The sequence below is a fragment of the Engraulis encrasicolus genome, chromosome 2 (assembly GCF_034702125.1).
Source record: "Engraulis encrasicolus isolate BLACKSEA-1 chromosome 2, IST_EnEncr_1.0, whole genome shotgun sequence".
Classification (NCBI taxonomy): Eukaryota; Metazoa; Chordata; class Actinopteri; order Clupeiformes; family Engraulidae; genus Engraulis; species Engraulis encrasicolus.
Genome location: NC_085858.1, coordinates 50841315 through 50854469, shown reverse-complemented (window position 1 = coordinate 50854469; position 13155 = coordinate 50841315). Strand labels below are relative to the sequence as shown.

Genomic DNA, 13155 nt, shown 5'->3' with positions numbered 1-13155 from the left:
TTTGTAAGTGGCTTTGGATAAAGGGGTCTGCTAAATGTACTGTAATGGAATTTCATGACTTTGTGCCTGTCACACCTAGCCTCGCGAGCCATCCTACGTACTTCCGCCAAAGGATTGGCTTCACTACTGTAGTCTGGCCGTGCTTCTCTGTGGAGTGCTTGGAGCAGTAGAATTTTGATTGCAACGCCCCCCCCAGAAAACAGCCAATAATCGAATACGCCCCCCACGTGGGGACGAAAGGGGGAGAACGCTTGTGACAATGACGTACACATCTGCGCTAGAGCCATTGGTCTGCGCTATGTTGTTGTTGAGTAACTGCCAGCGATTGGGTGAGAGGTGTCCAATAATTTCAAACTATACCTGAGTGCAAACTTCCTGCTTCCTACAATCGCTTCAGAGCAAACAAATGCCAGACCATAAATACGAAATGAAATGGTAGTATTATGGGATGGTCAGGACCAGGCTATGTCACACCTCCATTACCTCTTAACTCTATCTTTCCCTCCATCCATCTCCACATTTCCTTCCCTGCTCCAGGAGGAAAGGAGGCCTTCTCAGTGCCCGGTGGCGGCGTGGCGTCCGATGGCGTGTTCCGTGATGGCTCGTCTCTGGACCTGTCCCCCTCCGACAGCTCTGGGGCCACGTACATGTGGGACGACGAGGACGGGCTGGAGGGGGGCCTAGGGGGCCCCATAATGCCTTGTGGCAGCTACGACTCTGACCTCAACAGCATGGTGAGTCAAACCTACCACCATACTTTACATCCAAAGTGTGACTTCCAGCTAAACTCGGTGGAGATGCGTACAGGTCCAACTGCTTACAGCTAAACTTCGAATGACATGACCTGTATTACAGAAGTTTTAGGGGGTGCTATGATACCATGCGGTCAGTCCAGTGCCACATATTGCAAATGACCTACTACTGTACTTACTTTTTTACCTGTCCAGGGTTGAATTTCTCGAAACCATAGTTGCTAACTATGTTAGCTACTTTGTTGTTTGCAATGCTATTTCCCATTGGCAACTAACCAAGTTGCTAGCTGGCTAACAACTGTGCTTTTGAGAAAGGCACCCCAGTTAGGGTGTTTGGACAGGTAAAACCAGGCGGTTTAGAATATGTGGCACTGGATTGTAGCTTCTGAATGCAGGTTGCCAATCACTGCATGTCCCCATACAGTACATCCAAAGAGTAACGAGTATGAACTCTGTGGACATACGTAGAAGTCCAGTTGCTTACAGATAAACTTTAAATGACATGAGCTGGAGTAATAAGTATTACAGAAGTATTCCAAATCACTGGTCATTAACAAGTTGTACGATAATGATTTCGAGGCAGATGTGTGTAATGCACATTATTTCACGAATAAATGCATATTGAATGATAAAAAAATTGCACACACTTCATTCAAGGATGCTTATTTAGTTTTCTGAGTTCATCTTTTAAAAAAAATGTCTTTTGTGTCATTCATTGATGTTCTTTCTGAAAATGTGCTCCTATTATTAGTATGTTGCGGATATTGATGAATCAGGGTGTGATTTGTCAGAAAACCAGAAGGGGGGATATGTTTCAGATTTCAAGCAATATCATGCAATATCATTGCATTCAACTGTGATTATAATCATGTAGAAAAAATGAAGACATCAAAATCAGAAGAGGGGACAATCACTCCACCCCCCACCCCCCTACAAATTGCACCCTGATTATAATCATATGTATTTTTTTTAATCCCCCATTATTATGTATTATGTCTGCCTTTATTGCCTGCATACCCGCTGCTAAACAACCCCAACCAGTAATCCACTTCAAGGAAAGCCGGAGCTGTGACCCACCCTTTCCCTTACTCTCTAAGGCAGGGTTTCTCAAACTTTTTCAGACCGAGGCCCACTTTGTCCCCCCCAAAAATTATCGGGGACCACCTGTCATCTGAATTGGCAGTTGATGGATGCTAATTTGACACTGCTATTTTTTATTACTTACTTACTTTTTATTCACATTATAAGCCTGTCTTATTGTGTTGAAAACATGAAAATGTTACAAATATAGCCTACTGTTAGCTTATCTTGGAAAATTAGAAATCCCCTCGCGGACCACCTGAGCTCTGTCGCGGACCACTAGTGGTCCCCGGACCACACTTTGAGAATCACTGCTCTAAAGCGTAATATACCATGTGAACTTTGACACCCCCCCCCCCTCCTTTAAATTGGAATCTTCTTATCGCACGGAAGTGTGTTACCGATTAATGCTTCCAAGAATAAATTGTTAAGAATGTGCAATGTTTTGCAAACACCACTCTCTGCAACTCGTGTTTTTTTAGCCAGAGTGAAATGAGATTAGGTAATGGGGTTTTTATAGCACTGCATGGAATAACCATGAGATCGTAGTGCTATTGATCATGTAATAGGCCTACCGATTTTGGCAGGACGCTTAAACGCGGTGAGGGTAGTGTGTGGTAGACCGTGGTGTGATGTGGATTGGACATTGTGTTGATTGTGCGTGTAGACGTACAATAGATGTAGTGGTTGTGTGTGGAATAGAGAGAGTCCCTGTTATGAGAGAGAGAGAGAGTGAGAGAGTGAGAGAGAGTGAGTGAGTGAGTGAGTGAGTGAGTGAGTGAGTGAGAGAGAGAGAGAGTGAGAGAGTGAGAGAGAGTGAGTGAGTGAGTGAGTGAGTGAGTGAGTTATGCCATGCCAATAAAGCACATTTGAAATTGAATTTGAGAGATGGAGAGAGACACTTAATGATAATAATAATAATAATAATAATTGCATTTGTATAGCACTGTATCATACAAGGCATGTAACTCAAAGTGCTTAACAAATGGGAAAAAAACATCATTGTTAGAGATGGATTTAAAAGGAGAGGTAGAGAGGAGAGGCAGAAATAGCAGGAAGGCAGAGGAAGAAGAGATAGATAGAGATTGTAGAGTCGACTTGACTGATGGCACAACCCTCATGGAGGGACACAGCACACATGACCTTTGGACCCTTGACATTCCATGTAGATGACGTGGTATTAATGTAGTGTTGATATCTATGGGAGTGTGCGTGACTGTATTCCTCACCTATCTCAACAAATAATGCATAACCTCAAAAGTAATTCTCTGTACACATCATCTTTTCTATCTCTCATACCCACATCTTCTTCTCTTACTAGTCTTCTTTCATTCATCTTTCCTCAGTGCACTCCATCCTGCTCTCTCTCTCTCTCTCTCTCTCTCTCTCTCTCTCTCTCTCTCTCTCCTGTCCTCTCTCTCTCTCTCTCTCTCTCTCTCTCTCTCTCTCTCTCTCCTCCTAATTTATTTTGCTATACCCATCTCTCTCTCCCTCCTCCCCGCTGCTGTGCAGTCACCCCTGCCCCTCTCTCCCACCACACATGGTCCAGCCATCATCCGAGTGCAAGCGAGACCTCTCATAGGCCAGCACCCCGCTGTGAGTCGCTGCTCCCCGTGTCTGGGCAGCCAATCGGAGGGCTGGCTCGGCAGCTGCTCCAGGAAGTGCAGAAGGGATGAGTGGGCATGGAGGGACAGACGAGACGAGAGGGGATGACTGTGCACTTCTCTAGCAGGAGAGAGAGAGAGAGAGAGAGAGAGAGAGAGAGAGAGAGAGACAAGAGACAGAGGCAGAGACAGAGCAGAGACAGAGACAGAGGCGGAGAGAGAGAGAGAGAGAGAGAGAGAGAGAGAGAGAAGCAAAGATGCATCTCTCTCTCTCTCTCTCTCTCTCTCTCTCTCTCTCTCTCTCTCTCTCTCTCTCTCTCTCTCTCTCTCTCTCTCTCTCTCTCTCTCCTATGTGTCTATCTCCCGCTGTCTTTAATTCTATCATTCTTTTCTCCCAACTGTCTTCTCTCTTCTTCTCTCTTTTCTGATCTTTCTCTCTGTCTGTCTGTCTGTCTGTCTGTCTGTCTGTCTGTCTGTCTGTCTGTCTGTCTGTCTTTCTTTCTGTCTGTCTGTCTTTCTTTCTTTCTTTCTCTCTCTGTCTCTCTCTCTTTTTCTCTCTCTTTCTTTCTTTCTCTCTCTCTCTCCTCCTAATTTATTTTGCCATACCCATCGCCATCTCTCTCTCCCTCCTCCCCGCTGCTGTGCAGTCATCCCTGCCCCTCTCTCCCACCACACATGGTCCAGCCATCATCCGAGTGCAAGCGAGACCTCTCATAGGCCAGCACCCCGCTGTGAGTCGCTGCTCCCCGTGTCTGGGCAGCCAATCGGAGGGCTGGCTCGGCAGCTGCTCCAGGAAGTGCAGAAGGGATGAGTGGGCATGGAGGGACAGACGAGACGAGAGGGGATGACTGTGCACTTCTCTAGCAGAGAGAGAGAGAGAGAGAGAGAGAGAGAGAGAGAGAGAGAGAGAGAGAGAGAGAGAGAGACAGAGAGAGAGAGAGAGAGAGAGAGAGAGAGAGAGAGAGAGAGAGAGAGAGAGAAGCAAAGATGCATCTCTCTCTCTCTCTCTCTCTCTCTCTCTCTCTCTCTCTCTCTCTCTCTCTCTCTCTCTCTCTCTCTCTCTCTCTCTCTCTCTCCTATGTGTCTATCTCCCGCTGTCTTTAATTCTATCATTCTTTTCTCCCAACTGTCTTCTCTCTTCTTCTCTCTTTTCTGATCTTTCTCTCTGTCTGTCTGTCTGTCTGTCTGTCTGTCTGTCTGTCTGTCTGTCTGTCTGTCTGTCTGTCTGTCTGTCTGTCTGTCTTTCTCTTTCTCTTTCTCTGGCTCTCTCTCTCTCTCTCTCTCTCTCTCTCTCTCTTTCTCCCTCCCTCCCGTTTTTCCTCATGGTTGTATGAATCATTTATCATGTGTCTGTGGCAAAGACATTAATCATTCAACTTTCTGTTTGCACCCTGCTTTGCTATTGTTTACAAATGCGGTTAGCATTTTCATAAGATCTGATGCCCAAACTCGTATCTAATGCTGTATGTACTTGAAGCATATTCATCAGCTCTACCGAGTTACCACTGATAAGCTACTGATTAACTTTCAGCCAACCCAAGAACACACACACGAACCCTTGCAGACAGACAGGTAGACACACAGGCAGGCAGAAAGACAAGCAGAGACTGAAAGACAAAACATTCTCCCAAACCCACATCTCCACGCACACATACGCACAAGCATATTCGCAGGATGTTGAAGGCTTACTTATGTGTGCTGTGTTGTTAGTCTAATTGGTCTCAAACTGAGTGGATTAGTGAGTGTTTAAGCACCTTTTGTGACCTGATTGGCACAGAGTTAACATGCCTTGAAGCTCATACAGTGGGGAAAAATGTTGCCGGAGCAAATGAGGAGGTGTATGTAAGAAACACTCCTTTTGGTTCACTGTGAGAGTACTGAGGACTGCTGTCAAGAAGAGCCAGGAACACTTACCTCTGGAGTCAAATGTGGGCAATAACAAGCTGACTCTGCCCTCTAGTGGACCATCTGTGCCAGTGCTGCTGAATTCATGTTCTAATATTTTTACACAATAGTGTGTTGCAGTAATAGCTCTGAAAATGTTACACTGACAAAAGAGAACAATTAACACGATTTTTGAGTGGCGCTTAATGCTATCTGGCTATCTGGAGGTATTTTCCACTCTTTAAGTGCTGGTATTTTTTACTGTGTGGGGTCCTACTCTGGCATGTCACACCTGTTAACCAAATTTCTAAGAGGTGGGCTTGACCTGCCTTTATCAGAGGTATTTTTACTGGACGATACTACAACCAGTCACACCACTCATTCTGATAATGGATGGTCGATTGAAGCTTGCTCACTCTCATTATTGTGTTAAAGGGCAACTCCTGCCAATTTCAATGTGCTGTTGTATTGCTCATGCTACCCTTGACTTGTCAGTACCCGGTGACGCCGCATTTTTTGGCTCAGCCATTTCTGAGATATGAGCTATTCTAATGGGGGCAACTTTTGTTTACATTTCAAATTTTTTTATTTATTCCCAAAAACATCCAAAAGGTTATGCAACATCAGCAGACAGCTAGCAAACAGCGATACCTTTTGGGAAAATATTTGGAGTAGGCCTATGCTCATTTAAAAAAAAATTTAAACAAAAGTTGCCCCCATTAGAATAGCTCATATCTCAGAAAGGGCTGGGCCAAAAACTGCGGCGTCACCGGGTACTGACAAGTCAAGGGTAGCGTGAGCAATACAACAGCACATTGAAATTGGCAGGAGTTGCCCTTTAAACCCAATAATTGCATGTCTTCCTTGCATTCCACCCTTCCCCCAATCATGGTGTTGGAAAAACATCATGTTTTGCTGGCTACCGTTGTCAATGAGCACTGCAGAGCTGATGTGTCCCTTGGATTTCATAATCTGGCCTAAAAAAGGAAATGCCCTCAGTGTAGGTTGTTTTTTTTTTGGTTTTGGATATGGTCTTGGTCTTGGATTTTGGGTGATTGGGTCAATTACCTTCCTGACGAAGGCTTCATGCCGAAACGCGTCGAAGTATTTTAATCATGCTATGCCCAACAAAATAAAGGCATTTTAATTACAAAGAAGATGAGTGCCTTGGTATTTCTAAAACTTTTTTGAAATCAACCAAGCCGGTCAGCAAAGAGCACCATCTTAAAAAACTAGACAGTTCCAGGAAGGACTCCAACTGGACTTTATTCGGATACCTTTTTTTGGACTCGGGCGTCTGGTGGTACAACCACAGCCAATACCAATGACGGGTAATTTATGTACTGCAATAAATATGTTTGTTAGATGATCCACTAAAAACAAACAAAGAACATTTTAGTCCTTGCAATAGTGGCTTAGCTGCGGTTGCACCACACTGACATGTGCTACCACTAAAACGGCATTGACCTGAGAAGATGTAATCTGAAACTATCCTTTATTTTGACAAATTGATTGCAAATGCATTTGAAATGTGAGAGAAAGTAGGCCTGTAGTCTTCTGAGAAATGTTCTGGTGTAAAATAGCATTAGTTGTCTTTTTGACACCCTGTCCCTGTTGTTGTGTTCTGATAAAGGCTAGCAATGTCAGTTCATGGTGTAATGGCACAGTGGGGGTGCTGAGCTGACTCTCTGCTCGTGCTCCGCTGCTCCGGCACAAGGGGATAAGAGTGCAGGGCCGTGACAGTGACACATTGCCACCGTGATACTTTCACGTCTCTCTCTCTCTCTCTCTCTCTCTCTCTCTCTCTCTCTCTCTCTCTCTTTCTTTCTTTCTTTCTTTCTTTCTTTCTTTCTTTCTTTCTTTCTTTCTTTCTTTCTTTCTTTCTTTCTTTCTTTCTTTCTTTCTTTCTTTCTTTCTTTCTTTCTTTCTCTCTTTCTTTCTTTCTTTCTCTCTTTCTCTCTGGCTCTCTCTCTCGCTCTCGCTCTCTCTCTCTCTCTCTCTCTGCTATGATGTGGGTCATACTCCACAAAGCAGAACTAAGCCCATCTGAGACTGATATGACACACACACACACACACACACACACACACACACACACACACACACACACACACACACACACACACACACACACACACACACACACACACACACACACACACAATGTCATTTTAGAAATGTGTGTCATGTGTAGACAACTTAGTTTTCATCGTGCCGCCAAGGAAATAGCAGCTCATTTTTTTTCTCTTTTCACGTGTCCTTATCTCTTACAGTATCTCTCCTTTTTTGTTATTGATTGCTTTTGAATTCCCTTATTCCATTTGTAGTCCGTGTTTGTGTTTCTTGTTCTTACCTCTTCTTCTGTTGCTGCCTGCTACAGTACATCTAGCACGAGTGCAGACAAGACCTTGTGACAGGAAACAAACTTCCAGTGTGCGCGCACACACACGCACACACACACGCACACACGCACACACACACGCACACACACGCACACACACACACACACACACACACACACACACACACACACACACACACACACACACACACACACACACACAGAAGCACACGCACACATCATCATAAACAACTTTTCTGTACACTGATGGAGTCATGCCAGCTCTCACCTCTCTAAACATGAAACCAAACATCCTAATTTTTAAAAAAATATATATATTTTTGGGGGGCTTTTCCACCTTTTTTTCCGGATAGGACAGCTGAAGATGGAGACAAGAATTGAGTGGGAGAGATGGGGCCTAGGGCCCTAGGGCCGGAATCGAACCCGGCTCCCTGGTATAGCAGTGCAGTGCCCTACTGTTTGCGCCACTGCAGGGCCCAAACATCCTAATTCTAAGGATGCCACATACACAGAAACTAGAGATGCACCAGATCCTGATTTTTAGGTAACTGCCCGATACCGGATCCACTGCTTAAGATCCTGCCAGACCCGGATCCTGTGAAAAACCCTATTATCCTGCCGGATCCGGAACCGGATCTTGGATCTGGTGCATCTCTAATAGAAACACACACACAGTAAAGAAATGTACATTAAGAATTGGATATGAAAATTAGACATGGTTATGCTGGACCTTCCTTTCAGAATTTTACTGACTTAATTCATCTTCATTCATTAGTCTTCAACATTTAATAATCAGAGCCATTACATCCAACAGCATCAGGGGTAGTCTAGAGCCTTGTTTGAATCAGTCTGCTGACTGCAAGGTAGATGGGTGCCGGTGTAGACTAAGGGTCACCAACATGGTGCTTTAAATACCACGAAGCATGTGAAGATCCCACGAGAGATGTTTTAAAAATGACAACAACCGCACTGCTTTTTTGTTCTTGTTCTTGTCTTTTACTTGTTTTCATGTTGGAAATACAATACTTTTTTTTCAGAAACAATAGCCCTAATGAAAAGCAAACAGCCATGCTATCATTGTGTCATTGGAAAAGGGAGGTCAAGACTAATTGGCAACACTTAACTTGACGCCTGCGTCATACGTATGATATGACTGTCATAACAGTGTCGTAACACAGTCCTGGATGTGTCATAAACGTCATAATGTCATAAACATTTTATGACTTGTCATTAAGTGACATTCGGTTATGATAAAGACAGCCGTAACAATCTCAACTTTCCATGACTATGATGTGTTCATGACATTGACATGGCACTATTTGAGCACTGTTGTGATGTGTATGTAATGTGTATGACGCCGGCGTCAAGTAAAGTGTTAGCGAGTAGCGACTCTTTTTTAGGTTATGTTGAGTGATGAGCCCTCAGTACAAATTCTCATAATTCAGTCTTTGGCCACCAGATGGCAGTGTTGATGCGGCAGACAGAAGCACTCCTCATAGTTTGCCCATGATGCTTCAATACACGCTCAAACACAGAAAGGAACATGCACACAAACACATGCACACACACTTGTGCACAATATTACATGTCTCTGACTATTGTATCCTGTTCTTTTGACTATTGTAGTCTTTCGTTGGCAGTCTTTGGTCCTTTGGGCACCTTTATTATTACTAAAATATGCAGTTCAAATGGAAAGCAGCAGCAACAATGACAATTGAAGAAATGTTGAGATGGGATGCAAGGTCATGTCCCTATCAACAGACAGGGAAGCAGTGCTTGTCCCATCCTGATAATATCCTGTCCTGCATGAATGCCAACTAACCCCACATTCTCCAGATGCCATTTGCCATTCAAATGCCTCCATTCTAATTTCTAATATTTCTTCTCACAGTGTGTTCTGAACATGTGCGCACACGCGCACACCTTTGTTGGGCCTTACCATATTAACCCTAACATGCTCCAAAACGATAAACTGTGACCAGACCAAAACAATCCCTGACCTAAACTTGCCAGTAAATAAATGTTTTACCACATTGTCCTGAATAACCTACTGAGACTTAATTGATTTGTTTGTTGCATGTTCCACTTGGGTTTGCGCCCTGAGGAAGGTCTTTGGACCGAAAGCTTGGTAATCAAAAGAACAAAGAGGATTTAAATGTGCAAACATTTTTTTTTCAACTTTTGCTTTACCAATAACAACATCATCACCAGGAAAAACAGGGATAGATTTGGTGTTTTCTTTACCCTCAAGGACCCACCTGGTTTCTACAATGGTAGTTCTGCAATACCACACACACTCACACAATCACACACACACACACACACTCACACACTCACACACACTCACACACTCACACACTCACACACACACTCACACACTCTCACACACTCTCACACACTCTCACACACTCTCTCTCTCACACAGACACACACACACACACACACACACACACACACACACACACACACACACACACACACACACACACACACACACACACTCACACACACACACACTCACACACACTCACTCTCTCACACACACTCACTCTCTCACACACACACACACTCTCTCTCACACACACACACACACACACCCTTTTAGACGTGGGAGTGTTGTACAATAGCCTCCATGATGGTTAGGTAACACGTTATGTAGTGGAGCATGGATCAGTTTGGATATAAAGGCCTACGTGTGAAAAAGGCTTGGTGCATTCATGACAGGGAGCAGCATAACAATGCATTCATGACAATGACTTTCCAAGTGCTGCAGTATGATGGTTGTTAGGTTCGAAGATGGTTGTTAGGGTTTCAAGTGTATTTATTTTTCAAGTCAGTCTTTTTTTTCTCCCAAGCTTCCTTCGCTCCCTCTATATCTCTTTTCACCCCTGTCTGTCAGTCCCTCTGTATCTCTTTCTTTGTCGTCTCTTTTTATCAGATCCCCCCCCCCCCCCCCCCCCCCCCCCCGTCTCCCCCTGTCATTATGTACCCTACCCGTCTGCCCCCCAGGTTGTTGTGCGTGTATGGGCAGAGTATCTGCTACTTATGTGGGTGATTGGGAGGCGTCAGCAGCAGTGGAGGGAATCGATCTCTCCCTGCATGGAGCCCACCCGCAGGACTGGAGTAGAGTTGGGTTGGGTTGGGTAGAGTTGGGTTGGCGTGTTACATTGCCCTGAGCACCATCTCTGTATGACTGCTGAAGGCCGAGGTTGCAGTTGCAGCAAAACAACTTCTCATTTCACAATTTCTTATTACTTTGGCTTCTCGGTTTCTCTACACCCCTTCTTTCTTTCTTTTTTTTCTTTATTTCTAGCCCCCCCTCCACCCCTTTTTTCTTTCTTTTTTTTCTTTATTTCTAGCCCCCCCTCCACCCCTTTTTTTTCCACACTGAGCCTCTGTATCCCTTTTCCTCTATCCTATTCCCCCCCCCCCATTCTGAGTCTCTTCTGTCCTTTAACACCAATATACTTTTTTTTCCCCACCACCCCCCATCTTTTCTCCTCTATGCTTTTCTGCCATCCTGCTCTAATATTTCACTCTTTCTCCCCCTGATTTTCTCATTTTCTCAAATTCTGTTTTTCTTTCCCCCGCCTCTGTCCGCCAGTGTCTGTTTTCGTCTCTTTGCATAGATAACTTTCCCCTTATTAGCGGCTGCCATATATTTACTGCGTACTGCTAGAAGGCTGTGTATGTGCCTGGAACACAACATTGGCTGCTTGTTTTTCTTTGATAATGCTAATGCAGTCTGAAGTCTGAATGCACCCCTGAAACCCAGTTTTCTACTTACTCATTCTTCTCACCACGTCCATATGTGAGGGAGAGAGTGAATGAGAGAGTGAGTGAGTGTGAGTGAGTGTGTGTGTGTGAGAGTGAGAGTGAGAGTGAGAGTGAGAGTGAGAGAGAGAGAGAGAGGGCAAGAGAAAGAGTGAGTTAGAGAGAGAGAGAGAGAGAGAGAGAGAGAGAGAGAGAGAGAGAGAGAGAGAGAGAGAGAGAGAGAGAGAGAGAGAGAGACCTTGTGTACATTTGACTAGTCTAGTTAGTATCTCTTTCTCACCTTGTGAACCTACTGGACAAGAACACTCTCACACCTACAGAAGACCCACAGGGTAACCCAAAGGTGCTGCACTCACCTCACTCCTACTAATGATAGTACACACACACACACACACACACACACACACACACACACACACACACACACACACACACACACACACACAAACTTGTTTATCCACAGTGCCATTCTCTGACACACTCAACACACTCAGCTTCAAACTGCTCCACCATGTTTTAGGCATTTCAACTAGCTAGTATAGGACAACGCACAAGAAGTACACACTAGTATAGTGTGTTTCATTGAGCAGCATGTAAAATCTAAAGGCATTATGTTGCTTACTTTCAGAGTAGTAGTTACTGCACTTTAACCTTGTGGAGCAGTATAATGTTGTGTGCAGAGTTGTAGGAAGTAGAAGTGGAAGTGCTCTTACCAATGTTATTCCAACACTAGTGGTATGAAATGACATGGTTTCAACTTTGTAGTACTTGTGTGTGTGTGTGTGTGTGTGTGTGTGTGTGTGTGTGTGTGTGTGTGTGTGTGTGTGAGTGTGAGTGTGAGTGTGAGTGTGAGTGTGTGTCTGTTTGTGTGTGTGTGTGCGTGTCCGTGTGTGTGTGTGTGTGTGTGTGTGTGTGTGTGTGTGTGTGTGTGTGTGTGTGTGTGTGTGTGTGTGTGTGTGTGTGAGAGAGAGAGCGCTTGTGCAAGCGTGTGTGCTTCTGTGTGTGTGTTTGGATCATCAATCATTCATGCAGCATCTCTGTACATTGCAGTGGAGGAGGAGAGAGGGATGGATGAGGCGTGAGTATTTCTGATTGCAATGTTGCCGGCTCTCCTCCACAGCCCTCTCTCTGCTGTTTGCGGTTGATATTACCGGTATATGGTGATGAAGCTGTGCTGATGGGCCTTCCTAATAGCTATTATAAGCCACCGAGTCATTGGGACGGCCATAATGGAGGATGTCAAGCACTTTATGTTCAGGCCAAACTACCTAATCAATGACCAGGAGAAGGTGTGTGTGTGTGTGTGTGTGTGTGTGTGTGTGTGTGTGTGTGTGTGTGTGTGTGTGTGTGTGTCTGTGTGTGTCTGTGTGTGTCTGTGTGTGTCTGTGTGTGTCTGTGTGTGTCTGTGTGTGTTCGCGCCAATAACCACTTTTTATGATTTTGTTCTGAAAGTTAAGAGTGCACACATCCACAATGCAAAAATAATCTGACTGTTAGACAATTACAGTAGATGATACGAAAGAAAAATATTTTATTACTTAACAAAGGCAACATTTCGATCCTCCGTGGGAGTGTTCTTTTTAAGTGAAAGGATACTAATCAACAACAATTGTCAAAGAAAACAACAGCACCAATCCTAATGAAACGTTAATCACAAAAAAAAACAGTAGCACCTAGATAGTATGAAGTTTCGCAATTG

At 44.4% G+C, this 13155-nt stretch overlaps 1 protein-coding gene across 4 annotated transcripts in view; it reads left to right on the top strand.

Moving 5' to 3' along the window:
* LOC134440337 (uncharacterized) overlaps positions 1–13155 on the top strand; it is a 96355-nt gene that overhangs the window by 35119 nt on the left and 48081 nt on the right. For all 4 annotated transcript variants that reach the window (XM_063190383.1, XM_063190375.1, XM_063190391.1 and 1 more), the window contains exon 3: positions 538–734. In XM_063190383.1, the coding sequence (XP_063046453.1) occupies positions 538–734 (197 nt within the window). The remainder of the gene's footprint in view (positions 1–537; positions 735–13155) is intronic.